Source organism: Salvelinus alpinus, chromosome 5 (assembly GCF_045679555.1).
Source record: "Salvelinus alpinus chromosome 5, SLU_Salpinus.1, whole genome shotgun sequence".
In the NCBI taxonomy this organism is placed as follows: domain Eukaryota; kingdom Metazoa; phylum Chordata; class Actinopteri; order Salmoniformes; family Salmonidae; genus Salvelinus; species Salvelinus alpinus.
In genome coordinates, this window is record NC_092090.1 from 69083178 (window position 1) to 69110571 (window position 27394).

The following is a 27394-nucleotide window of genomic DNA, read 5'->3' on the forward strand; positions in this document are numbered from 1 at the left end:
TGTTTCCTGAATCCATCATTGATCTACTTTCACTAACATGAAGCACCACAGTCCATCAGAAGTGATACGGATCGTAATGATTGAGAACGCTACCTTTAAAACTAACATGTATGCAGCCATTATTTTCATTGGTGCCAATAGCACCCAGGCTGTTTTAAGATACTGCAGAGAAAAAAATGCTCTTCAGTCAGAAGACCTCTCTTATATGACACATCACTTCCACCTTGTGGTGGTCTGAACAAATAGCAGCATTTGAAATCTGAGATGTGGATGACTCACAGTGTGAGGCTGTGCAGGCTGTGCATTTTACCTCTCTGTTGCACTTTGAATACTTACTAGCCTTCAGCTCTCTCTGTCTCTCACACTCTGCATTAAGATGGATTGTTTAAATCTGAGGTCTGTATGACACAGTTAACACTTGTGTTTGTGTATGTGCTTCAGGAGAGGCCATCACTGTGTGTTGGTGTGAGTGCATGTGACTATCCAGGTATCACCTAACTGCCAGACACTAAACATTTCCAATACTTCATTTGTATCTACACTACAGTAAAGCATCAAACTGCAGATGATACAGATATTTAATATTTCCAAGGTCATACAGATATCTGATTGAATCATGGAGACCAAACCCACCATGTCCATACAGTTCAGGGGCCTCATTTATAACCATTGCTTAAATTTCACACTAAATTTTAGCATGCGCTATTTCTGAAAAGACTGCCCACGCACAAAAATATTGAGATTCATAAACTTGGAGCACAGCATACATTATGCATGTTTCCGGTGGTGGAAAAAGTACCCAATTGTCATACTTGAGTAAAAGTAAAGCAACCTTAATATAAAATAACTCAAGTAAAAGTGAGTCACCCAGTAAAAATCTTATTGAGTAAAAGTCTAAAAGTATTTGGTTTTAAATATACTTAAGTATCAAAAGTAAATGTAATTGCTAAAATAGACTATCAAAAAGTATAAACAAAAAAAAAAAATATCAAAAGTAAAACAAAGTATAAATCATTTAAAATTCCTTATATTAAGAAAACCAGACGTCACAATGTTAGTTTAAAAAAAATACGGATAGCCAGAGGCACACTCCAACACTCATACATAATTTACAAGCTAAGCATTTTTGTTTAGTGAGTCTGCCAGATCAGAGGCAGTAAGGATGAACAGGGATGTTCTCTTGATATATTTTTCAGATGGGACGTTAAACGGGTGTCCTGACTCTCTGTGGTCACTAAAGATCCCATGGCACTTATCATAAAAGTAGGGGTGTTAACCCCGGTGTCCTGACTAAATTCCCAACCTGGCCCTCCAATTGGCTCATTCATCCACCCTCCTCTCCCCTGTAACTATTCCCCAGGTCATTGCTGTAAATGAGAATGTGTTCTAAGTCAACTTACCTGGTAAAAAAAAAGGGGGTTAAAAAATGTCTGAATTGGACTATTTTCCATAGCCCCGGGAAGTAGTGGTGCTGAGGGTGATTCAGCACCCCATGAAAAATCTGAATAAAAACATATGGAAATAATATTTTTGCAGAGTAGTGCACTGGGCCTTTACCAGTATTAGTAAACCGATATAAACATCTGTAGCCCTGGCAAAACACATTTTCTTTGCATCTACACTTGGGCAAAAGAAAAGGTAGTTGTATAATTAGGAACAGTATCTTGCAGGATTCAACAGTAGGAATTGTAAAAGTTGTTGTCCTGTCCCTTTCTCTGTGATTGGCATTCTAATTGAATCCAGAAAGAACAAAACCCTGTCCTCAAACATTTACATCAAAAGGTGCAAAATTATGGGCAAAGACACAAAACATCCACATCAAATAAAATATTTTTCTTGATCAAATAACATGGAAAACAGACACTTTTTGTGCAGTATTTATTTACCATCCTTACAAACCACTTAATATTGTACATAGGCTGGTCATCTAGGTTTGGTACCTGTAGACTTTCCATTACCATGAACAAAAACAATGTACAATACAATAATTGAGCACATTAAGACACACGTGGTTTGTGATATGATGATGTGGCTCAGTTGGTAAAGCGTGGGGCTTGCAACACTAGGTTTGTGGGTTCCATTTCCATGGGGGACCAGTACGAAAAAGTATGAAAATGTATGCACTCACTATTCAAATCAAATCACATCACACTTTATTTGTCATATGCCGAACACAAAAGGTGTAGACCTTTCCGTGAAATGCTTACTTACAAGCCCTTAACCGACAATGCAGTTCAAGAAAGAGTTAAGAAAATATTTACCAAAAAAACAAAAGTAAAAAATTATTAAAAAGTAACACAAAATAACAATAACGAGGCAATATACAGGGGGTACTGATACCGAGTCAATGTAGGGGGGTACAGGTTGGTTGAGGTAATTTGTTCATGTACTGTAGGTAGGGGTCAAGTGACTATGCATAGATAATAAAAAGTGAGTAGCAGCAGTGTAAAAACAAATGGGGGGGTCAATGTAAATAGTCCGGGTGGCCATTTGATTAATTGTTCAGCAGTCTTATGGCTTGGGGGTAGAAGCTGTTAAGAAGCCTTTTGGTCCTAGACTTGGCGCTCCGGTACTGCTTTCCGTGTGGTAGCAGATAGAACAGTCTATGACTTGGGTGACTGGAGTCTTTGACAATGTTTGGGGCTTTCCTCTGACACCACCTAGTATATAGGTCCTGGATGGCAGGAAGCTTGGCCCCAGTGATGTACTGGGCCGTACGCACTACCCTCGTAGCGCCTTATGGTCAGATGCTGAGCAGTTGCCATACCAGGCGGTGATGCAACCGGTCAGGATGCTCTCGATGGTGCAGCTGTAGAACTTTTTGAGGATCTAGGGACCCATGCCAAATCTTTTCAGTCTCCTGAGGGGGAAAAGGTGTTGTCGTGTCCTCTTCACGACTATCTTGGTGTGTTTGGACAATGATAGTTTGCTGGTGATGTGGACACCAAGGAACTTGAAACTCTCGACCCGCTCCACTACAGCCCCGTCGATGTTAATGGGGGCCTGTTCCTTTTCCTGTAGTACACAATCAGCTCCTTTGTCTTGCTCACATTGAGGGAGAGGTTGTTGTCCTGGCAGTGTGGTGCCATAGGCTGTCTCAGCGTTGTCGGTAATCAGGCCTACCACTGTTGGGTCATCAGCAAACTTAATGATGGTGTTGGAGTCATGTTTGGCCATGTAGTCGTGGGTGAACAGGGAGTACAGGATGGGACTAAGCGCACACCCCTGAGGGGCCCCAGTGTTGAGGATCAGCATGGCAGTCATGTTATTACCTACCCTTACCACCTGGGGGTGGCCCGTCAGGAAGTCCAGGATCCAGTTGCAGAGGAAGGTGTTTAGTCCCAGGGTCCTTAGCTTAGTGATGAGCTTTGTGGGCACTATGGTGTTGAACGCTGAGCTGTAGTCAATGAACAGCATTCTCACATATTCCTTTTGTCCAGGTGGGAAAGGGCAGTGTGGAGTGCGATTGAGATTGTGTCATCTGTGGATCTGTTGGGGCAGTATGCAAATTGGACTGGGTCTAGGGTATCCGGGATTTCAAAGCACTTCATGGCAACTGACGTGAGTGCTACGGGGCTGTAATCATTTAGGCAGGTTACCTTCGCTTCCTTGGGCACAGGGACTCTTGTCAGGGAGAGGTTGAAAATGTCAGTGAAGACACTTGCCAGTTCGTCCGCGCATGCTTTGAGTACACGTCCTGGTAATCCGTCTGGCCCACGGCTTTGTGAATGTTGACCTGTTTAAAGGTCTTGCTCACATCGTCTACCGAGAGCGTTATCACACAGTTGTCCAGGAACAGCTGGTGCTTTCATGCATGCTTCAGTGTTGCTTGCCTCGAAGCAAGCATAAAAGGCATTTAGCTCAACACTGGGCAGCTCGCGGCTGGGTTTCCCTTTGTAGTCCGTAATAGTTTGAAAGCCCTGCCACATCCGACGAGTGTCAGAGCCGGTGTAATAGGATTCAATCTTAATCCTGTATTGATGCTTTGCCTGTTTGATGGTTCAACTGAGGGCGTAGCAGGATTTCTTATAAGCGTCTGGGTTAGTGTCCCGCTCCTTGAAACCAGTTGCTCTAGCCTTTAGCTCGATGTGGATGTTGCCTGTAATCCATGGCTTCTGGTTGGGATATGTACGTATGGTCACTGTGGGGCCGACGCCGTCAATGCACTTATTGATGAAGCCGATAACTGAGGTGGTATACTCCTCAATGCCATTGGATGAATCCCGGAACATATTCCAGTCTGTGCTAGCAAAACTGTCCTGTACCGTAGCATCCGCGTCATCTGACCACTTCCATATTGAGAGAGTCACTGGTACTTCCTGCATATTTTTTGCTTGTAAGTAGGAATCAGGAGGACAGAATTATGGTCCGATTTGACAAATGTAGGGCAAGGGAGAGCTTTGTATGCGTCTCTGTATGTGGAGTATAGGTGATCTATAGTTTTTTTCCCTCTGGTTGCACAGGTGACACGCTGTTAGAAATTAGGTAAAATGGATTGCCTGCATTAAAGTCCCTGGCCACTAGGAGCACCGCTTCTGGATGAGCATTTTATTGTTTGTTTATGGCCTTATACAGCTGGTTGAGTGCAGTCTTAGTGCCAGCATCGGTTTGTGGTGGTAAATGGATGGCTATGAATAATACAGATGAGAACTCTTGGTAGATAGTATGGTCTACAGCTTATCATAAGGTACTCTACTTCAGGCGAGCAATAACTTGAGACTTCTTTAATATTAGACATCGCGCACCAACAAAAATCTTTGTCCAGTTAGAGGTGAGTAATCACTGTTCTGTGTCTTCCAAATGTCACTTGACTGGTCCTAAATGACACCCTATTCCCTATATAGTGCACTACTTTTGACTTTTGGTACCTAATAAAAACTAGTGCACTATGTAGTAAATAGGGTGCCATTGGAAAGCACAGTGTTATAGGAGACATGATTTCGTGAAAACTAGTCACACATTTAGCCATGTGAGTGGTACTGTAGTATCATGACAGTATATGTTTTGTATAAGAAGGATCACAGAAAACAAGAGTAAAGAACTTGGATTTATAAAAGTAATCTATTCAATTCTATAGACATTCCACAAAAAAATTTGCAACTTTAGTTAGATTGATAGTTTACAAACCTAATTCACCATCTTTGGCTGTTTACACAGGCAGTCTAATTTGGATCCTTTGACCAATCAGATTAGAGCTTTTGCCAATAATTGGGAAAAATATCATAATTGGGCTTCCTGTGTAAACAAAGCCTTTCAAACATGGATTAGATCTGATTTACAGTAGACTAGATTAATGACACTTGGGTCCAAAGAGAGCTGAATCAAGATTGAAGAGAGAGCTGTCCAATAGGCTGGCTGCTTCAGGGGTCAGAGTTCAGACAACATTGTTGCGTATGACCCCGACCTGGTCTATTTGACATTCCACCACATCTCCTTTCTGAAACACACACAAGAACACTTCATTACACCTTTCACAAGACAGGACCACAACAGGCAACGCGTGTAACTCGTGTGCCCTATCTGATCTTTTCAGATCTATAGGAAGTGCCTAGCCCTATAAGAGCTTGGGGTGGATGTGGAGTTCATTACTACTATATGTAACAATATGGATTCATTCCAGGCTAACTACACAACAGACATAAGTCAGATCTCAAAATGCTTTGATAGGTGTTTAACATATCAGCTAACCAAATCATATGATTTAGCAATCAGTCGTAGTGGCACACAACCATTGATTGATTCATTACAACATCTGCAAAGTAGTCAGCCTGGTACACAACGAATGTCTTTATATAAGTGTGTGATGATGACCTTGAGGAAGACAGGTGGGTTCCTGAACACACCCACACCTGGAGGAGTCCCTGTCAGAAACACGTCACCTGGAGACAACGTCACAAACCTAACACAGGAGAAAACACACACATGCAAATCTTTGTTATCATAGAGCAACTGTAGACTACTCATTAGCCGTCACAAATATTGGTTTTGTGATGACAGTGTAACTCAGTTGTCATAACTGTTAGTGACTGGGTTATGTATACCTTGTGATAGAGGGCTCAAGTAAAGTATTACCATCACAAGAACTATGAACACATTGTGTGTGTGTGTGTCACTCACTGTGAGACCCAGGCCACCACTTGCTCAGTCTTAAAGATCAGCTGGTCAGTGTTGCTGTTCTGGACTGCAACTCCATTCACCAGACAGCGGATACCCAGGTTATGGGGGTCTGACGACAAATACAGATCCATTTTAGCAACCACTCTGCCAAAGTAAGCAAATTATATGTATACATTTTATCTTGTGTTTCTCCCTGCCTCTCTCACCCGTCACAGCCGAGGTGGTCACTAAGGCGGGGCCGAGAGGACAAAAGCTGTCAAAGGTTTTTCCCAGCAGCCACTGGTTCCCGTTGCGTTTCATCTGCCAATCACGTGCGCTGACATCGTTGGCAACGGTGAAACCTGCCACGTAAGACATAGCATCCTCTTCCTTAGAGAGTGGGGGGGGGGGGGGGGGGGGGGGGTTGTGTACGCATAGGTAGAGTGAGCTCATCTGTGGGACATGAAACCCCTGTGTCTGTCAAGTTGTATTCAGACTCACCTTAATGTGTTTCCCCTTTCGTCCAATCACAAAGGCTAGCTCCACCTCCCAGTCCACCTCCTTCAATCAGGGATAACCAGGAATAAGAATCCATCAATTAAGTTATTGAATGCAGAAACTGTGTAGCACCCAGGCTACAGTGCCTCTGTTAATTATAATTGTATCAGGCACGGATCTAGGATCATGCAAATCTACTGATTCTCAATCTTCTCCTCTGGGCCTGACAGTGGTCGTGTTCTCCTGCTCAGAAGTTGCGTGCCACGTCATCGACTGTGCCGTCGGGCACCAGATTGCTATAACATATTATGTGGTTAGCTGATACGTAAAATACCTATCCAGGTGTTGTAGGATCTGGCATGCGTCAGCAACACCTGGGCAGAGGAACACGCCCAGTGACTAAAGCTGCTCTCACCTGGCTCTCGTCGGGCAGTGTGATGTCATCGAAGGGCCCAGTAATGGCGCTGGGGAACTTGCTGAAGATGATTGGCTCTTTAGGGATAGGGGCGTTCTGCTCAAGGCAGTGGTCCCGGTAGTTCATCCCCACACACACCACCTTCTCTGGGGCTAGGATTGGGGACAGCAGCCTCACCTCAGCAAAGGGAACCACACACTGAGCAGGACTAACCTCCAGTGCCCTGAGAGAAAGAGGAGAGTATTTGCTCTGGGTGGAAAGGATGGCTACTGACAAGCAACAAGACAGTGTGTGTTGTGTATGTGTTACCTCTGTGCACACTGCATGCCCTTCGTTCCCATCTCCAGCAGCTCTCTCATTGTCATGGGCATCGAAGGGTCAAAGGCCTTAAGGTCAACGACCCCTAGCCCCTCCCCCCGATCAACGCCGACTCTAACCCCTCCCTCATCGCCTTGGCGGCAGAACTGCACCAATCGCATCGCAGCGCCACACACTCCCCGCCTACCGGGGATAGCAGACAGCCTGTCAGACAAGCTCCTCGAGATGAGAGACAAGGAGTGAAGAAGAAGTCTCATCTACTGAGAACAGAGAGCAGGAAAAATACTGAGAGAGAAAAGCAGAGACAACGAGTAAATGTACAAAAAGGAAAGAAAGTGAAGGGGTGAATTTAATAGTTTCAGAACACAGGGTGGGCTAAGAATTGTCCAATCCCAATTAAGGAAGTACTGAACAATTTCTGTAGATAACCTCAAAGTGCAGTGGCCTATATACTGTCTTATGATGCAGTAAAGTGACTCATGAGTTCAGAGCTCTAGCGTAGCTAGTTGCACATTGACATCTCAGAAACCCGAATATGGACAGAGCAAAGGAATTTCCAAAATATCTAATAAACCCTTGCGGGTTTCTTCAAACTCTTAGTTGCAATGTAAATTATTTTATTAGTGATAAGGTTATCACCCTGACCGCAAACTCTACTCCTGTAGATAACATACAGTTACAGTATCTTTACAATCAAGATAATATAAAGTCGTACAGTAACTATATTCAGTTAAAACTGTCCTACCTGATCACCAGTGATTACTGACTCCGCAAGAGCAAAATAAACACAAGCCAACAACAATGTTGCACAACCAAATCTGCAAATATATTCAAATCAATCAAGAGTAGCTAATTTTACTGATATCATATGGTCAGTCAGGTGAAAAGTCTAATAAACCGTCTCATTCTTGCACTTTGGACCAATGATCAGGCACTCACCTTGCTGGCTTGTCTACTGACCAGACAACATGCACAGGATTGGACTTCCTGGTTCGGTATTTGTAGTTCAGTTTATTGGCTCCTGTCACTCAATTATATATAATCTGAAGTGTAGATACTTCTCTAGTATGTACATCATATATATAACACTTCCAATTGATACTATATTTGGATACTTTTTTATGTGTAGATAATCTGCATATTTCCGTGTAGTAATCAGTATGTAAAAATTACAACTCCCAGAACTACGTTGAAAGGACGTTGATAAATCACGTGATTGACCGAGGAAGCTTCGTTGTGTCAGCTGACGGTTTAGCTTGCTGTCTTTTTCCCTCAAAACGTCAGAATGCCAGCAACGTGTACCCAGTAAGCCCATTTTATTCATACATTTAGCCGTTCCGTGCAAAATTTCCGTCAGAATATGTACTTTATGAAATGCATGTGTGCAGGATCTGTTGTTATTGCGTATTAATTAATGAATGAGCAATGGTATTTATTGAGACGTGGTTTTCCTAAACAGGATTGAGTGCACACAGTGCCTTCAGAAAGTATTCACACCCCTTGACTTTTTCCTAATTTTGTTGTGTTACAGCCTGAATTTTAAATTGATTAAATTTAGATTTTGTGTCACAGGCCCACACACAAAATAGCCCATCATGATAACGTGGAATGGTTTTAGATTTTTTTTGCTATGGCAAGCCTAAATAAGTGCAGGAGTAAACATTTGCTTAATAAGTTGAATGGACTAACTTTGTGTGCAATAATGGTGTTTAACATGATTTTTGAATGACTACCCCATCTCTATACCCCACACATACAATCATCTGTAAGGTCCCTCAGTCGAGCAGTGCATTTCAAGCACAGATTCAACCACAAAGACCAGGGAGGTTTTCCAATGCCTTGTAAAGAAGGGCACCATTGGTAGATGGGTATAAATAAATAAAACAGACATTGAATATCCCTTTGAGCATGGTGAAATTATTCATTACACTTTTGATGGTGTGTCAATACACCCAGTCACTACAAATATACAGGCGCCCTTCCTAACTGTTGCCAGAGAGGAAGGAAACCACTCAGGGATTTCACCATGAGATCAATGGTGACTTTTTATAACAGTTCTAGTTTAATGGCTGTGATCGGAGAAAACCGAGGATGGATAAACATTGAAATTACTCCACAATACTAAGGTAAATGACAGCGTGAAAAGAAAGAAGCCTGTACAGAATACAAATATTCCAAAACATGCATCCTTTTTGCAATGTGGCAAAGAAATTAACTTTATGTCCTGAATACAAAGTATTATGATTGGGGCAAACAACGCATCACTGAGTACCACTGTCCGCATGGAGTGGACTGTCCACTGTCTTTGCAGACAGCTACTTAGCCAGATAGTTGCAATTTTTCCTCCAAGTACCAGCAAGCTAGCTTTCTATTAAAGCCCTATTGGCCTATCTAATCTGCCAATTTGTACTTTCTGTTGCTAGGTCATGTGCCTACTTCTTGTTACTTCCCTCAAAACAGTATCTCAAATTGAAATGTTCCATATTATTCTCGTTCCAAATGCATGAATCTAGACACATGACAGGAAAGGGAGGGTGAGAGAAAGGGAACAATGTCCTTTTTAGAATACTGCATATCATTCAAAGCATGGTTTGTGCAATGGAAAGATGAGTACTAAGTCAGGCTCATATAGTCTGCAACTCTGCATCTCACACAGGGTGCATCTCGTGGTCCTTTGTATCTCTCTAGAACCCAAGGGGGTATACCCAGTTTACAGCCGGTCCCCCTTATCCCCCTGATGATAAGGACCACAGCTGGCTCCATGGGAACTACAATCCCCACGCTCTGTTTAATTTTGTCGCTCTGTCTGAACACAAATACGCTTAACTTGCGATACGGTTTTGGAAACCTTCCGAACTTAACTTTCATATAAGCGAAAAGATTATCTTTAGAATACAAAAGATACACTTACTGTGCGCATTTTAGCAAAGTTGCACCCTGATGTTTTTACACACAGCCTCTGCTACGACACATCCTCTCACCTTGCGCTCGCATTTCCATTGGACCATTCCATTCCACATTTCCAGTGTTTCTCAAAGTACAGCTAGGTGCAATTTTCCTTAACTGTGTACAGTAAGTGTATCTTTTGTATTTGAAAATGTATATCTCCCATATATGAGAGTTAAGTTCCAAATGTTTCCAAAACTGTAACGGGTGCCAGGCATATTTGCGTTTAGACAGAGCATTTGGGAAGCTTTGGGGAATTTGCCTCAAGTGGCAAACAGCTTTGTGAATAGACGGTATAACGTTTAACCTGATCGTCTATTGAATGGGCTGGGTCCTCTGTAGCTCAGTTGGGAGAGCATGGCACTTACATTGCCAGGATAATGGGTTTGATTGCCGGGACCACTCATGCTTAAAGTGTATGCACGCATGGCTATAAGTCTCTTTGCATAAAAGCGTCTGCTAAATGGCATATATTAAATCACAGGGTGCATCTCAATGGTCTAAAGGTATGTCCTTTCCTCATCTCCTTTCTTTCTGCATTTGTACTAATGTGAATAGACTGGACAGGTGAACGCAAAAGGGCTGCTTTAGACTAATGAGATGTCAAAGTGTGCACAAGTCCTGCAGATTATCTGGAGACCAAAGGTTTCTCCGAAGCCAGACTTTGACCCAATGTCACTGATATCACTAACCCTGCAGTAGAGAATAAATACCAGACAGGAATTTAAAGCAATTTTGTATCACCATTTTCTGAGTTGGTAACCAGTGCTGTCTGTTTGTGCTATAATTGTAGCCAACTCCTTGGTCACCCATTGTCATGTCAAACAATGTTTGGCTTAACAATGACAGCAATGGAGTTAGTTGGCAAGAGCACAAACAAATCTGGTACCAGGCTACTGAGTTGGACCTTCAAGACCAATACTATTGAGCCTATATTGAGCTGTATTGAACATGCGTTTCTCTCTATAGTGTCCAGCCCATTGAGTGGACCACTGACTGTAAGAACCAGAAGTGAGTATTGAGGAACTGCTGGTCAGGTCACATGTCGTGTGTGTGTGGGGGGGGGGGGGGGGGTTAAAACAAGGGAAATTCTCTCTCCTGGGGACAGTCAAATGCTATTTTAAGCTTAGGTTTTGGGTTAGGGGTTAAGGTTGGGATTAGGGAAAATAGGATTCGGAAATTTATTTTATTTCGCCATAAGTGTGGAAGAACAAAATGTGTGTGCTCTGCGTGTGTTTTCTCCTAGTTATGATGGCATAGTCTTGGTGACCCAGAGTTATGACACGCTGCCCAAGGAGCTGGAATGTCTGAAAGCACCTCTGCAGGACTACAGCTCTGTGAGTCATGCACACACCCACACCAACAACATAGATAGATGAATATACCCCTACTTTCTCTTCTCATTTCTCCTCTCTCCTTTCTCCTCAAGGTGGACTGTGGTCTGGGAGATAAGGTGGTGGTGTTGATGGTTCCGGGGTTGCCTGGTAAACGCTTGGTGTTTGCGTCCACCGGGCCCGTTAACCGGGACTACGATGACGTCCGACGCTTCAGCGACGCAGCCGTTAATGGCATCAAGAGGTCCAAGTCAACACCAAATATATACACACACACAAAATGTACCAAGAGGTTACTATATATCTGTATTCCTGTCCTGTGTGTATCTCTCCCATTCATTACCATGTACTGTGGGTATTTCTTCAGGGCCATGAAGGCAGGCATGCAGCGCCCCCTGCTGGTCTGTCCTCGTCACAGCAGCTATGACAAGAGCACCATGGTTGCTGCCCTAGGGGCCCTGCACGCCCTCTACATGGTGAGAACACTGTGAAATAAGCAATAGATACCTGAACACTAACACTGATTTCTCCCGTTGTTTTATTGTGCAATGTTTCGAGCTGAAGGCACTCCTATGCCCAATTTAAAAAATAAAAACAGACCCTTTGCACACAGGTGGAGCTCAATTGTCTTTTGCTCCAAATGTGGTGCTGACATTTATCCTTTATCCACAATCTCTCTCTTTCCCCTCTCTCACTCTCTTCCAGCCTCTGGAGGTGAGGGAGGTGTCTGTAAAGCCCAGCCCGTATAAAGTGTGTGTTCTAGGGTTGTGGGTGGACCAGGAGGCCCAGGGGAAGGAGTTGGTGGATCTGGTCTCTGCTCTGGAGAGTGGACGGTGAGTTGCGCACAGCCATATTTTCATCTGTAACAAAGGAGAGATCTCTCTTATGGGGAGACATTTTTATATGTTAAATGTGATCATGCTGAACAGATTTTCCTCAAGGACCCATTAGGTCTGTTGAGACAGATTTTCCTCCATCTTGGAATATATATATCTATTTTTTAAAGTTTTAATAACGTATTCTCAGGAATCATACGTCCAAATCACACCAATGTTGGCCCATGGTACATTTCTTAACTTAGTTTGAAAACAAAATGTATTGGTTGGTTAAAAGATGTCTGGGTTATTGATGAATAAGGAAATCAGATTTTATGTGTTCATTTAACTCACTAGAGTCTGTCTGTGCCCCAGAGGAAGCCTAATTAGCGTAATAATAAAAATCCCCATAAAGATCCGCCGGGTTTAAGGTAAACTTATCTGGTATCTGTCTCAATCCACTGCATCCGCAGATGTCGCACTTCCCCATTTGCGGTGAAAGGTGACGGCACTAGAGCGGTGTCAGACCATGAGACATCGTTGTTTTGCTTTAGGACGGCAACAGGCATCACAAGACTCGTCTGAAGGTCGCCCGATAGAGTTGAAAAAATGTATGGAAGTATATATGGAGACTGTTTAGTGCCAAAAATAAATGGTTACATACATTGGAGGACTATCTGTTGTTCCATGTAGTGAATCTGTTATTGTATGGGCTAATAGCAGTAGGGCCCAAAATAATTGTTCATCAATTATTTTTTATATATTTTTTTCATACTTTTGGTCTTCACGATGGCCTATCAACTTAAGGGTAATCAAAGACGTTAACATAAGGAACCATGTGAAGTTTGGCATTGATATCTTCAATTGACTTATTTGACTATTTAATTATAAAACAAATCTTATGGTCTGCATTCAAAGATGGCCACACTATACCAGTAGATCCATATTAGCACAAACGCTAATATGCCAAACTATGCTAAAAAAAATACTTAATCTTCTTGTCAGGAACAATAGGAACAAATGACACCACATTTGGAATGTATGCCTACGGTGGTACATGTCTTAACTTAGTTTGAGAAAAGCTAAGGGATTGGTCAAAAGAGTTATTGACAAACCAAAAATAAGATTTCACGTGTCCATCTTACGTGGCCTAACAACTTGAAACTTTTCATCGCTATTATGCACGTACCTAAGATGAACCACACTGAATTTGGTATTTTTATCTAAAAAAACAAACAAGGAGACTATTAACAACTAATTCTTTGCATATGTAACGCTAATGCTCAAAAATGATCTTCTCATGAACTATACGTCAGATTCACTCCAGATCCATGATTGCACATAAAGGAAGATAGTTCCTACAGTGCATTCGTAAAATATTCAGACCCCTTCCCTTTTTCCACATTTTGTTACGTTAGACTTATTCTAAATTGGATTAAATGAATTGTATTCCTCATGAATCTACACACAATACCCCATAATGATGAAGCGAAAACAGGTTTTTAGACATTTTTGCAAATTTTAAATAAAAAACATACCTTATTTACACAACTATTCACACCCTTTGCTATGAAACTTGAAATTGAGCTCAGGTGCATCCTGTTTCCATTGATCATCCTTGAGATGTTTCTACAACTTGATTGGAGTCCACCTATGGTAAATTCAATTGATTGTACATGATTTGGAAAGGCACACACCTGTATATATAAGGTCCCACAATTGACAGTGCATGTCAGAGTGAAAACCAAGCCATGAGGTCAAAGAAATTGTCTGTAGAGCTCTGAGACAGGATTGTGACGAGGCACAGATCTGGGGAAGGATACCAAGACTCTTCCTAGAGCTGGCCGCCCGGCCTAACTGAGCAATCGGGAGAGAAGGGCCTTGGTCAGGGAGGTGACCAAGAACCCGATGGTCACTCTGATGGAGCTCCAGAGTTCCTCTGTGGAGATGGGAGAACCTTCCAGAAGGACAACCATCTCTACAGCACTCCGTCAATCAGGCCTTTATGGTAGAGTGGCCAGACAGAAGCCACTCCTCACTAAAAGGCACATGACAGCACGCTTGGAGTTTGCTAAAAGGCAGTTAAAGGACTCTCAGACCATGAAAAAGACCATGCCTGAAAATCTTCCTCTTAAAGGTAGGCTATATCCTATAGGCCTATGCAAAACCTAACAAGTGTCGCTGTCATCATTCTTGCTGCTTCCAGTTCAGTAGCCATACTTACGAGATCAGGTACGCGTGTGGTCTCAATTAAATAGAGTAGGCTATAGCCTATACATGGTCGAAGAAGCACAGGGTAGTTGTCTTTCCAAGGAAATGTACTTCTAAATAGGCTTATGATTAGGTTACATTGCCTAGAAATAGGCTTAAATATTGATCACCCATATTTCTCATCTGAAAATCTTCCCACTCCTAAAAGGTAGGCTATAAAAATAGCTCAAGAGAAAGTGCAAGTCTCTTCAACTCTGCTTTCTTCAAACTACATCTAGCATATTGGCTGAAATAGGCCAGTAATACAATGTAAGGGCTGTGTGAGAATCTCTAATCATTTAACCTATTTCTTAAGTTATTGTTGCGCATTTGATGTTGCCTATAGGGCGAAAAATTGCTGGGACCGTGAGCTGTTTCACATAAGCCTAAAATTCAGTCTGCATCACATCCGGGCGGAGATTGGGATTCCCATAGGGCGGCGCACAATTGGCCCAGCTTAGTTCGGGTTTTGCCAGGGTAGGCCGTCATTGTAAAAAAAGGATTTGTTCTTAACTGACTTTCCCAGTTAAATGAAGGTTACATTAAAAAAATAACATTGGGGGACTGCAGTTGGGTTTGGGAACATGGGAGTCGGACAGAAAGCCAGCGAGTGTGGGCAGGAGCAGGATGAAGAAAACGGTCTCGTGCAGACCTCTACTGTGCACCATGTTTACATATCTGGCATTACTCGTCTCATGTGTTTTCTATACTATTCTACGGTATCTCATTCACGTAATAATGCGTACATATCTTGCATTAATAATCTCAAATGTATATTCTGTTTTTCTATACTATTATACTGTATCTTAGTCCTTGCCGCTCTGAGATCGCTCGTCCATATGTATATAGTCTTAATTCATTCCTACTTAGATTTGTGTGTATTGGGTATATGTTGTGTAATTTGTTAGATATTACTGCACTGTCGGAGCTACAAGCATTTCGTTACACCCGCAATAAGATCTGCTAATCACGTGTATGTGACCAATAACATTTGATTTGACAATGAAGCCTGTAACGTTAGAGCTGTTTATTACTGTGTCAGTGTGAAAATTAGGGAATTGGCTAGGGTAACTGACCAATCAATAAAAACAAAACACCAATCTCAATGTCAACAGTGAAGAGGCGACTCCAGGATGCTAGCCTTCTAGACAGAGTTGCAAAGTTTTAGACTGGCCAATAAAAAGAAAAGATTAAGATAAGGCACAAGAACAGACACTGGACAGAGAAACTCTGCCTAGAAGGCCAGCATCCCGGAGTCACCCTGTTGACGTTGAGACTGGTGTTTTGCGGGTACTATTTAATGAAGCTGCCAGTTGAGGACTTGTGAGGAGTCTGTTTCTCATACGAGACACTAATGTACTTGTCCTCTTGCTCAGTTGCGCACCAGGGCCTCCCAATCCTCGTTCTATTCTGGTTAGAGACAGTTTGCGCTGTTCTGTGAAGGGAGTAGTACACAGCGTTGTATGAGATCTTCAGTTTCTTGGCAATTTCTCACATTGAATAGCCTTAATTTCTCAGACCAAGAATAGACTGACGAGTTTCAGAAGAAAGTAATTTGTTTCTGGCCATTTTGAGCCTGTAATCGAACCCACAAATGCTGATGCTCCAGATACTCAACTAGTCTACAGAAGTCCAATTGTATTGCTTCTTTAATCAGGACAACCGTTTTCAGCTGTGCTAACATGATTGCAAAACGGTTTTCTAATGATCAATTAGCCTTTTTAAAATGATAAACTTGGATTAACTAACACAACGTGCCATTGGAACACAGGAGTGATGGTTGCTGATAATGGGCTTCTGTATGCCTATGTAGATATACCATAACAAATCTGCCGTTTCCAGCTACAATAGTCATTTACAACATTAACAATGTCTACACTGTATTTCTGATCAACTTGATGTTATTTTAATGGACTTCTGTGTGCTTTTCTTTCAAAAACAAGGACATTTATAGGTGACCCCAAACTTTTGAATGGTAGTGCATATATGATCTTTCTCTCTCCAGGCTTGCTTGCCGTGACATAGGAGGGTCTGATCCTGAGAGGATGGCTGCTCCTCGTGTAGCTGAGTACGTCCAGGCCCTCTTTAAGGAGAGCCCAGTGCAGGTGAGAGAGAGAGGCTTTAATCATACATCCAAAAAAAGAAAAGGTGATGGTATCTCCCAAAAAGACATCAACAAAAGTATTTTATTCATAGGGGCTTTTTTATTGATTGAAAAAAAACTGCTGTCATTGTCGAAGCTCTTAGTTGTGGACTTTTTGGGAGATGCCATCACCTTTTCTTTTTTGGAATATGACTATGTAGATGAGCACTCCATTCCATAGAAGCCTTTAGTAGCGCCAGCATATGTCATTTCTACTTCTCTCAAGTACTGGATCTCACTAATGTATTAGTGTTAATGTGATAATGCTGAACCGGCCTGTCTCAGGTGGATGTGGTGAGTGATCTGAAGGTGCTGGAGAAGGAGTATCCCTGCCTCGCTGCTGTGAACCGCTGTGCCAATGGTAAGTGTGTGTACAGTGCATTCGGAAAGTATTTAGACCCCTTAACTTTTTCCACATTTTGTTTCGTTACAGCCTTATTTTAAAATTGATTAGATTGTTTTTTCCCCTCATCAAGCTACACACAATACCCCATAATGACAAAGTAAAAACAGGTTTGTAGAAAGAAAAAAAACTACACTGAAATATCTAATTTACATAAGTATGCGTTGTCTTGGCTTTGTGCTTATGGTCGTTGTCCTGTTGGAAAGTGAACCTTCGCCCCAGTCTGAGGTCCTGAGTGCTCTGGAGCAGGTTTTCATCAAGGATCTCTTTGTACTTTGCTCCGTTCATCTTTCCCTCGATCCTGACTAGTCTCCCAGTCCCTGCTGCTGAAAAACTTCCCCACAGCATGACGCTGCCACCACCATGCTTCACCGCAGGGATGGTGCCAGGTTTCCTCCAGACGTGACGCTTAGCATTCAGGCCAAAGAGTTCAATCTTGGTTTCATCAGACCAGAGAATCTTGTTTCTCATGGTCTGAGAGTCTTTAGGTGCCTTTTAGCAAACTCCAAGCGGGCTGTCATGTGCTTTTCACTGAGGAGTTCTGTCTGGCCACTCTACCATGAAGGCCTGATTGGTGGAGTGCTGAAGAGATGGTTGTCCTTCTGGAAGGTTCTCCCATCTCCACAGAGGAACTCTGGAGCTCTGTCAGAGCTCCATCGGGTTCTTGGTCACCTCCCTGACCAAGGCCCTTCTCCCCAGATTGCTCAGTTTGACCGTACTCCAGCTCTAAGAAGAGTCTAAGTGTTTCCAAACTTCTTCCATTAAAAATGATGGCGGCCACTGTGTTCTTGGGGACCTTCCATGCTGCAGAAATGTTTTTGTACCCTTCCCCAGATCTGTGCCTCAACACAGTCCTGTCTCTGAGCTCTACGGACAATTCCTTCGACCTCATGGCTTGGTTTTTGCTCAGACATGCACTGTCAACTGTGGGACCTTTCTATAGACAGGTGTGTGTGCCTTTCCAAATCATGTTCAATCAATTGAATTGACCACAGGTGGACTCCAAGTTATAGAAAAATCTCAAGGATGATTAATGGAAACGGGATGCACCTGAGCTCAATTTCACGTCTCATAGCGAAGGGTCTGAATACGTATATAAATAAGGTATTTCTGTTTTTAAATATTCCTTTTTAGAAAAAGGCTGTAACGTAACAAAATGTGGAAAAAGTCTAGGGGCCTAAATACTTTTTGTGTGTGTCTTTGTGTCTTTTTCATCCATGTGGGTTTGTCTTCTGTAGCTGTGCCTCGTCACCAGGCCAGAGTAATCAAGCTGCAGTACTGTGGAGAAGGACCCGTTCAACACACACTGATGCTGGTCGGCAAGGTGAGCAGGAGAGAGAGGAAGGAGGGGGGGTGGAATAGGGGGACATTATGAATTGATAATGGCGTGGGGTGTTCCTGTCATGACCGTGTCTTTCTGTGTGTAACATGCATGCATTTATGTGTGTGTGTGTGTCTCTCTCAGGGCATCACCTATGACACCGGTGGAGCTGACATCAAGGCTGGTGGCATCATGGCTGGCATGCACAGAGATAAGTGTGGTGCTGCTGCTGTGGCTGGGTTCTTCCAGGTAAATAACTAATACTTTGATACCCTTCAGTGATCACTAGTGGACTCATAGTCCCTGACATAGTCTGTTACTCCTGCTAACATGTAGCTGTGTCCTGTCAGGTCCTGGCCAAACTCAAGCCCAAGCATCTGAAGGTGGTGGGTAGCATGGCGATGGTGAGGAACAGCGTGGGCTCAGGTCAGTGTGATGTCGTGGGGTGAGGGTTTCACCCATAGAAATAGAATCTAGAATATAAAAATCGAATATAGATTATATTTCAATGGTTTCACCTACTGAGTAGTTGGCCTCTTCCCTCTCCTAAATATGTGTGTGATGTGTTCTGTCTCTCTGACAGAATGAGGGTTTAAGGATTGTGTGTTGTGTTTCTCTCTCTGTTCTGTCAGACTGCTACGTAGCTGATGAGCTGGTGGTGTCCCGTGCGGGTCGCAGGGTTCGCGTAGGGAACACAGATGCTGAGGGACGCATGGTGATGGTCGACCTGCTTTGTGAGATGAAAGAGAAGGTAAAGGATACACAACTCTATTCCACGTCCTCCCTGTTCCTCCTGTGAAACCTATTCTCTGTCACCTTAATCTCATGTCTTCCTCTACAGGCGGTACGTGAGGTATCTCCTCAGCTGTTTACCATTGCCACTCTGACAGGACATGCCATCAGAGCCATGGGACCCAACTACTCTGTGAGTACTGGACCTTACACACACACACACACACACAGTATCTGTACTGTACCATACACAGACTCTTTATATAATAGCACACTGGCCATGGTGAGAATGATTGCTAATAATGTAAAGTTGTTGATTTAAACTCTTTCGGTTATAGATCATCATGGACAATGGAGCTGCCCATCGCTCTGGCAATGCCCGTCAGTGGCAGAAAGGTGAGACGCTCGACACACACTATTCAAACAAATCAGCAAACCAGGGTTTACAGGTCGAAACATGGGTTTTCTGGTATGAACACGGTGTATGTAACCTGTTAGTCCTTTCTCTCCCCCTCTGTAGCAGGGGAGGTTCTGGGTGATCTGTTTGAGGTGTCCAGTATCAGGCGTGAAGACTATGACTTCCATAAGGGGAAGTCAGAGTATGAGGAGATTCTGCAAAGCAACAACCTACCATCCTCTGCTACCCCCCGTGGACATCAGACCCCCGCTGCCTTCCTCATCATGGCCTCTGGGCTGGACAAGGTACACACACACGCTCCACAGCCCTGTTCATAACCCTGAATCTAAACTAATCGCTTCTTTTTGTGTTTGTCTTGTTTCCTTCCATCAGCACGGCGTGGACTCTGGCACTCCTCTGCCTTACTCTCACATCGACATCGCTGGCTCTAGCGGCCCCTTCCCTGGTGTTCCCACCGGCGCTCCAATCCTCGCCATGGCTACCAACTACATCCTGCCCCGTGCCTATCAACCCAACGACGCCCTGCCCAGAGCCTAGCAATTTGATGATAGAAATAGAATGTGTCAAATGGACCCTATTTTCCGTCTCATGAGAAATATCACATAGAGCAGTCCTGATAGTGCCAGTTCAATTGATGTTTCACAAAGTATTCATGAACACAGATATCCATCAATGATATTGGCAGTTAATTTTGATCATTCCAATACCTCTAAGATCTGTTGTTCTATAGATTATATTTCTAAGATTCTGCTACTGTTTATCATTCAATCTCAAATGTCCATTTTTTTTACCCCTATTTCTAACATGAGTCACTGTATTGAATACACTCTCAATTACCAAACACGCTTTGTTGTTCATGCAGCCATTTTGTGAGTTGCAGGTCAGGTGGTTGTGTGCCAGACAATATCAAGTACAATATCAAGCATAATACATTTTGTTTTTGTTTATTTCAATCAATGTTAGCTGTTGCTAGTTCCAGGTATTGCGAAATGGGTACAGGTTACATAGGTAGGCCTATTAGGTCAGCAATCATATGGTTTGTATTCATTAAGGATCCCCATTAGCTGCTGGGCAGCAGCTACTCTTCCTGGGGCCCAACAACATTAAGTCAGTTTTATACAATTAAAATACTACAACCAATTGTGTGCTCTCAGGTCACCACTCTACTACCACACAGGGGTGCAACTTTCACTGGGAACATGCCCCCCCCCCCCCAAATACACTGAAATTGTATTTTTGTCCCTCCCCAGTTTTATCATTGGATAAAGCAGTCGGGTAGGCTGTTTGGAGTGTTTATCTGACAAAAAAAGATATATATCATAATTATGTGTGTCCCTCCCCCCCATTTCTAAAACCAAAGTTATGCTCATGCTACCACATAGCTACAATTTTAAAAAGTACCCTTAAGGAAGTCATAGTCTGCAGCGTTGGTTTCTCTTTTCTCTCATGAATGTCTTAACTCACCACGTACACCGCACCTCTGATTCGGAGGGGTTGGGTTAATGCGGAAGACACATTTCAGTTTAATACATTTTTGGACAATTGACTAGGTATCCATCCCCCTTTCCCTTTCACCTCACACAAGTCAAAAGTATATATTTTTTTTTACATCCATTTGAAAAATCTTTCCAAGATCTTTCTTTCTAAAATCCCCTATGACAAAAATGAATGGTGGAAAAACAATTGGAACCATTTCCCTGTTTGACTGCTAGGTTTTATGGGTATTATGACACCACTGTGGGGCTCTATGGATCACATTCTATCAATATGTCCATATGGTCGTTTTATTATTTTACTTCAGATTTTTATGATTAACCACGTGACAAAAACGTTATTATTGAAGTTCAACGAAAATGTGCATAAATAAATATAACTGGCACGCAGATCAGTATAAATCATAAGCTTCCACAAACTAATGAGCTGCCTATAGACCCTTTTTCGAGTACATCACACACGTGATTTGGTGGCAGTAAGAAAGTCATCGCCATCTGTGCCCATTCAACATAGCCTAGATTTACAGTATTACTTCTAAACAAAATAACTTTGGGATCTCATGCGCTTACAATTATGTTTTGATTCTTGCTTGAACAGTCGCTATGATTATATTTGGATGTGATCTTTGCAAAATAAATATGTTGGATGCCGCAGTTATTAGCTAGAATGCTAATGCTCATTGACATTTTTGCTGGTGTTCTAAAATAACTACCCCATGCTCTGTCATCAACTTGCGCGCATCGCCCTCGTGCGGCAATGTATGCAAACAAAGAAAATGGTCTATGGTCTTTATTATTGCACCAAATATGTTTTCATAACTAAACCAACAGACCACAGCTTGTCGTTTCCAATGGGAACAAATGAGTCATAGTGGGCAGGTATTATGGGCAGAGCCCAGTACGCGATAGCGATATCCTATTGGCGCAACGGCTACAATGTGAAGTGTGCAATAACATAATTCGCCTTTGCACTCCTAAACAGCGCGATTTTTGTAAACTTTTGCAAAGGGTAAAGTCTACAAAACTTAGTCCACTCTGTTCATAACAGATTTTAGTTTTGGGAACTGAAAACTGTATTGAGATCAAATGTTTAATCGATGTAAAAATGTGCAGTATGTCGGACTTGCTTATTTTGATCACTTCCTTGCAATTGGAGAGGCGGTGTCAAATAGGTTGTAACGCATACCATTTTGCCTCAATGCATGCGTATGACGGGTATGTACAAGTGGATAAAATTAGATCAAGATGGAGAATAGCGTACCTCAGTTTCTTCCGTGGGAGGAGCCGGATTAGCACGTTTCTACGGAAATGACGCTTTCGCATTAAAGCAAGTTTAGCGCGCGCGAGTGAGCTGCACAAACCAGTTTCCCTCCAGAAAGAGAAGAGATAACTTGTGTCGCACTTTGTGACGCGAGAATAGGAGATCTTTTGTAACTAAGCTAGCAACATTTAGACCGAAAAACACTAAAGTTGACGGGAAAACGTCTCAGTAAATATTTTCTTAGTTCTACTTGAACCAAACACAGATTCTATCATGTTTGAGGCTCGCTTGGTACAGGGATCCATCCTGAAGAAAGTTTTGGAGGCTCTGAAGGACCTGATCACAGAGGCCTGTTGGGACGTGAGCTCGTCGGGTATTTCTCTCCAGAGTATGGATTCGTCCCACGTCTCCCTAGTTCAGCTTACCCTCCGCAGCGACGGGTTCGACTCTTACCGCTGCGACCGCAACCTCGCCATGGGAGTCAATCTTAGCAGGTGAGCAGAACTGATTTAATATGGCAGTATGATTGAAGTTTAGCTTGCTAACAAGCCAGATAACGATAACTTAGCGTTAAGTTTAGCAGGAATGTAGTTATATATTTTATGATTTGTCTAATTGGCTGGATTTACAGCCAGTTAGTAAGGTAACTAGCGTTTGTCTGGCTTCTTGAGTTGGCGTCTTGAAGGTGTACTCTCCTGTCATAGTTTTTTTTTACTGTAACAAGAGGACATATTAGATGTTAAGTTTTAGTTACGGGTAAATCGGCATGTTACTGTTATACTGCAACATGTATGGTGCAAAGCCGTCTTTTGAAAATGTGTGACGTAATTTGAGCGCCAAATCCACTGCGTTCTCTGCGTGATGGTTGGCGCGAATTTCTCGAACCCGCGAAGGTCAGCTGACGTCAGTCACTATTGTTCTGAAATTGGCTAAATGGATCAAATGATCACGCTTACCAACCACATACAATCACATTATCATACTGTATCTAACTTTTAGTAGGTCTTGACTTCGACAATGGTGCTTCATGTAGTGGCATGATGGCTTACATTTGAATCACATGGATACATAACAAATGAAAGAGCAGAGTTAAATGATTCAAATAGCCTTACACACAACATATCGAATCTACTTGTCGTCTTTACAGGGCGTCAGCAATTTAAGAATATATGGTGTTTTTTGAGTGAAATGATGGCATATCATCTTTCGGGACAGACCTGATAATGGTGACAACTTTTTATACTGATCACTCCAAGGAATACTGTTTTAAAACTTGTTCCTCTAACAGTATGCCAGATGCTGACTGGTCTACCACCCTCTTCCTCCTAGTATGTCAAAGATCCTGAAGTGTGCGGGGAATGAGGACATCATCACTCTCAGAGCAGAAGACAACGCAGACACACTCGCCCTTGTCTTTGAGACTCTCAGTGAGTACCTTTATCCATCTATCCGTATCAATAGCTCTACTCTTACTGTAGGCATTTCATTTCGAGCTTGATTTTATATATATTCCCCAAATAGAGGTTCATACCATTAGTAAAACTTGAAGAGTCAGGAACCATGATTGTTATCATTGTTATCATTTATGTATGCTTGGTAATGTATTTAGATGTTTAATTAGAGATGAGTGTTAATCTGTCTCGCTCTTTCAGACCAGGAAAAGGTGTCCGACTATGAGATGAAGCTGATGGATCTTGATGTAGAACAGTTGGGAATCCCAGTAAGTGTTCTTCTCCCGACATTCCATTAAGTAATAATAGTCGTAGTGGCAGTAGCATTTGTCACCAGATCACACCACCTCAGTAGCCACATTCTCACATCATTCTCTTCCCTACCCCAGGAGCAGGAGTACAGCTGTGTGGTGAAGATGCCATCAGGGGAGTTTGCTCGTATCTGCCGTGACCTTTCTCAGATTGGTGACGCCGTTATGATCTCTTGTGCAAAGGATGGCGTTAAGTTTTCTGCCACGGGAGAGCTGGGCACCGGCAACGTCAAGTTGTCCCAGACCAGCAATGTGGACAAGGAGGAGGAAGCTGTAAGTATGGGGGGGTGGTCTGTGTCCCAAATGAGGACTCGTTACCTGTATATAATGCACTATATTATTTGAGACCAATCCCTCCCTCCTTCCTTACACTCAGGTGACTATTGAGATGAACGAACCAGTCCAGCTGATCTTCGCACTGAACTACCTTAACTTCTTCACCAAGGCCACACCCCTCTCCAAGACCGTCATCCTCAGCATGTCTGCAGACATCCCCCTCGGTAGGTACCCTGCCCCCTAACGAGACCCATAAACACACATCTTAGTATGTACTGTGGGGTTTTGTTTCCTGGTGTCTGACTGATCTAATTTGACTAATCTGTTCTTTGACAGTGGTGGAGTACAAGATAGCTGACATGGGCCACATTAAGTACTACCTGGCACCCAAGATCGATGAGGAGGCATCCTAAACCTCCCTGGTCAAAAGTCCAATGGAAAAACAGGGGGTTGGTTCCTACTTCCTGTGGATGGGGAGGAGGAACTTCCTGTTGTGAGAGAGGGAAAGGGATGGCATCGCTGTTGGGTTTTGGTTTTATCTGTATTCTACATTTCTGTGTGGTGACTGTTTGGCTAGCTCTTCCAGCATCCATGAGCGGTTATGGTAATATGGGTCTAAATACAGGTTGATGTATCTTTCACTGATATCAGCTTGATATATCAGTTTGATTAATGCATCTGAATTGAGATGGCTAGACAACGGTGAAAGGGTTCTACTAATTGATCCCCCTGTCTTTTCTATGATCAGTGTTCTTATTCAAGCTCATTTGTTAACCTGTGACCTATCCAGCCCCTGAGGAAGATCAACAGACTTGTCCACTCATCCCTCTTTCTCACTCTCTCTGTCATCTGTTTGCAAAACAAATTCTCATTCCGATTTGTAGATATGTCTGTAAATATTTTCTGTGGTCATGTTAACCACCCCAATTTTGTATTCATGAACTCAATGTCCCAATAAATCATTTGATTGTAATTTATGTAGTATGCACGTTTTATTTGCAACCACAAGGTGGTGCCCATAACCATACAACTATCTGAACTGACTGCGCTGTTTAATTTGGGGGCTGGATTCCTGGACACATTCAAATTCATTTTGGACTAAGAAGCACTTGCAATGGGAAATCCTTTGCATGTCAGTTTTATTACAGGATTGGCTTAATTTGTGTCCCTGAGAACTGGATTTAAAAAATAAAATAAAAACGTACATTTATAATGGGTGCTTTATCCTGAACAATTTAAGTGTATTTAAACTAATGGTGCATGTTTTAATGCTAATACCAATGAACCATCATAGGTGTAGGCATACATTCTCACTAAACATATCGTGTCAGGTGGTTCTTCAAATTAAGGTTTGATTGGGATAAAATAATCTGATCACATTTGTGGTTACTACCTAGAGCCTTAACATAATTCCTTGCAATCTTGCCTTTCTCGTTGTACACACGCAACATTAATGCATTACTTTGTGTTGCCATAGATGTGATAAAGCTTTTTGACTGGAAAAAAATCTTGGCTTTTGACTGCAGTAAAAAGTACCCTGGCCCCAGATCTGTGTGCCTTTGACAACTATTGCTGACATTATCAAGCCAAACAATTTTTGCCATGATGGCACAAACAGACTGGCGCTAAGGCTATAAGTAAATGGGCTATGTACTGTATGTCATCTGGCAATTATATCTCTATGGGGCTGGCCAACACAGCTCAGTAATTCTGGGTTTTCTAAACTAAATCCTTAATCCCATTGGTACGTCTGGCTCCAGTTACACCACTCCCCTTCCTCCACTGTACTCTCAACCTTGGCATATCACTGGGTTCAAACAGCCCAAAAGCAACAAGGTGGGGACTGGATTACAATCTCACTGTAGATAGCATTTCTATATTCCATTCCCAGCTACCACAGGCTCTCACAAAACTAATCTGCTGACCTGCACTGAGTTAGTATTAAAAGCAACCAGGGGAAATAGTTTTTGATCTAGAAAATGTTCTCTAAATCTGATGCTCCCTCATAAAACCTTTATTTCCATGTTTGCAGTGTTCTGTGACGAGTTTACACATCACTGGGATTCAGTGAAAGTGACCAACTTTAAAATAAAGACTGCCTTTCATAGGTTGCTCACTCCAGGCAATGATTCCATCCTTCCCCCTCATCCGGGAGGAAGCCTAGGTAGGGACTTCTTCCCCCGAAGACTTTAATTTCATAAAGTAATTAATCTTTATCTTGATGTGAGTGGTTAATTAAATATTGAGGGAGCTATCACAGCTTAACTGAACATGTCTTTATCAGTCTAGTCCTCTGGTGACAGGTCTGTCTCTTCTCTGGTTAGCCCCTGCATTTCTCTCCTCCATCCTTTGTCTCTTTCTATCCTTCTCCCTTGCTTTTCACTTCCTCCAGCCATGTTTATTAAATGGTTATTTCTGATTATTTATGCCCATGCATTCTAATAATTTTAAAAGTACAGTAGCAACCTTTCTATTTTAATTATTGCTGCACAATCCTTAGTCATTTATCACACCACATCTCTTGAGCCAGGCAACTCATAAAGATTCACCCAGTAGCCTATATGAAGTATGATTGTTCTTGCCTGGCTATACCCATCCATATCGCTTCGGTCAAATGCCTCACCCACTAACATTTCTGCACCACGGTGAGTCTGGATTTGATCTCCTCCCGACAACTTCTCTAATGTTAACCTAATGTAGCAGGCGTAAAATAAATGCCTGAAACTAGATCCCCTACATAGTGGTCTTGACGAGAACAAAAAAAAACTGTAGAGGGAGGTTCTCTTCTGCACTGTTCAACCAATCCAGTAAATGTGGAGGAGGAGTTAAGATGGAGTGTCGCCTTGTTAACATCCAAAAAGCTCTTCATTTCCCCTGAAAACCGGAACATCCAGTTGTTGGGGACTCAGCAGA

The 27394-nt window shown here is 42.6% G+C and overlaps 3 protein-coding genes and 1 non-coding gene across 10 annotated transcripts; 3 read left to right on the plus strand and 1 right to left on the minus strand.

The window, feature by feature from the left end:
- Positions 1–5034: 5034 nt before the first annotated feature.
- Positions 5035–8399, minus strand: fahd2a (fumarylacetoacetate hydrolase domain containing 2A). 7 transcript variants are annotated; one of them, XM_071402865.1, is made up of 8 exons: positions 8267–8399; positions 7319–7510; positions 7010–7232; positions 6598–6657; positions 6324–6486; positions 6118–6226; positions 5812–5899; positions 5035–5437 (listed from the first exon to the last, which is right to left on the minus strand). In XM_071402865.1, the coding sequence occupies exons 2-8, from the start codon at positions 7486–7488 to the stop codon at positions 5375–5377; spliced, it is 876 nt and encodes a 291-aa protein (XP_071258966.1). In that variant the 5' UTR covers positions 7489–7510; positions 8267–8399; the 3' UTR covers positions 5035–5374. The 7 variants fall into 7 exon arrangements, with proteins under 7 accessions (XP_071258966.1, XP_071258961.1, XP_071258964.1 ...); XM_071402860.1 differs by having other exon boundaries at positions 7319–7587; positions 8267–8302; XM_071402863.1 differs by having other exon boundaries at positions 7319–7612; positions 8267–8299.
- A 110-nt stretch (positions 8400–8509) lies between these two features.
- On the plus strand, positions 8510–20534 carry LOC139576595 (putative aminopeptidase W07G4.4). The gene is made up of 16 exons (XM_071402857.1): positions 8510–8632; positions 11243–11284; positions 11520–11610; positions 11703–11851; positions 11975–12083; positions 12313–12440; positions 16678–16777; positions 17101–17176; positions 18457–18542; positions 18684–18788; positions 18890–18965; positions 19172–19290; positions 19381–19464; positions 19610–19667; positions 19792–19973; positions 20062–20534. The coding sequence occupies exons 1-16, from the start codon at positions 8613–8615 to the stop codon at positions 20224–20226; spliced, it is 1590 nt and encodes a 529-aa protein (XP_071258958.1). The 5' UTR covers positions 8510–8612; the 3' UTR covers positions 20227–20534.
- Positions 20535–22165: 1631 nt separating this feature from the next.
- Positions 22166–25454, plus strand: LOC139576597 (proliferating cell nuclear antigen). Its single transcript, XM_071402866.1, has 6 exons — positions 22166–22937; positions 23773–23870; positions 24096–24163; positions 24284–24478; positions 24582–24705; positions 24818–25454. Exons 1-6 carry the CDS (start codon positions 22717–22719, stop codon positions 24892–24894), a joined length of 783 nt encoding a protein of 260 aa, XP_071258967.1. The 5' UTR covers positions 22166–22716; the 3' UTR covers positions 24895–25454.
- Positions 23625–23695, plus strand: LOC139577405 (small nucleolar RNA SNORD2). Its single transcript, XR_011675295.1, has one exon. It is a non-coding gene; the product is annotated as a small nucleolar RNA SNORD2 (small nucleolar RNA).
- Positions 25455–27394: the final 1940 nt, after the last annotated feature.

Excerpts from the sequence above, each read along its gene's own strand:
- fahd2a (XM_071402860.1), bottom strand. The coding sequence starts at position 7,584 with ATGAGACTTCTTCTTCACTCCTTGTCTCTCATCTCGAGGAGCTTGTCT. Across the intron at positions 6,658-7,009 it reads CACTGCCCGACGAGAGCCAG|GAGGTGGACTGGGAGGTGGA; the intron begins GTGAGAGCAGCT and ends CCCTGATTGAAG. Across the intron at positions 5,900-6,117 it reads GTGGTGGCCTGGGTCTCACA|GTTTGTGACGTTGTCTCCAG; the intron begins GTGAGTGACACA and ends CTCCTGTGTTAG.
- LOC139576595 (XM_071402857.1), top strand. The coding sequence starts at position 8,613 with ATGCCAGCAACGTGTACCCA. Across the intron at positions 12,084-12,312 it reads CCCTGCACGCCCTCTACATG|CCTCTGGAGGTGAGGGAGGT; the intron begins GTGAGAACACTG and ends ACTCTCTTCCAG. Across the intron at positions 19,974-20,061 it reads TGGCCTCTGGGCTGGACAAG|CACGGCGTGGACTCTGGCAC; the intron begins GTACACACACAC and ends TCCTTCCATCAG.
- LOC139576597 (XM_071402866.1), top strand. The coding sequence starts at position 22,717 with ATGTTTGAGGCTCGCTTGGTACAGGGATCCATCCTGAAGAAAGTTTTG. Across the intron at positions 23,871-24,095 it reads CCTTGTCTTTGAGACTCTCA|ACCAGGAAAAGGTGTCCGAC; the intron begins GTGAGTACCTTT and ends TCGCTCTTTCAG. Across the intron at positions 24,479-24,581 it reads TGGACAAGGAGGAGGAAGCT|GTGACTATTGAGATGAACGA; the intron begins GTAAGTATGGGG and ends CCTTACACTCAG.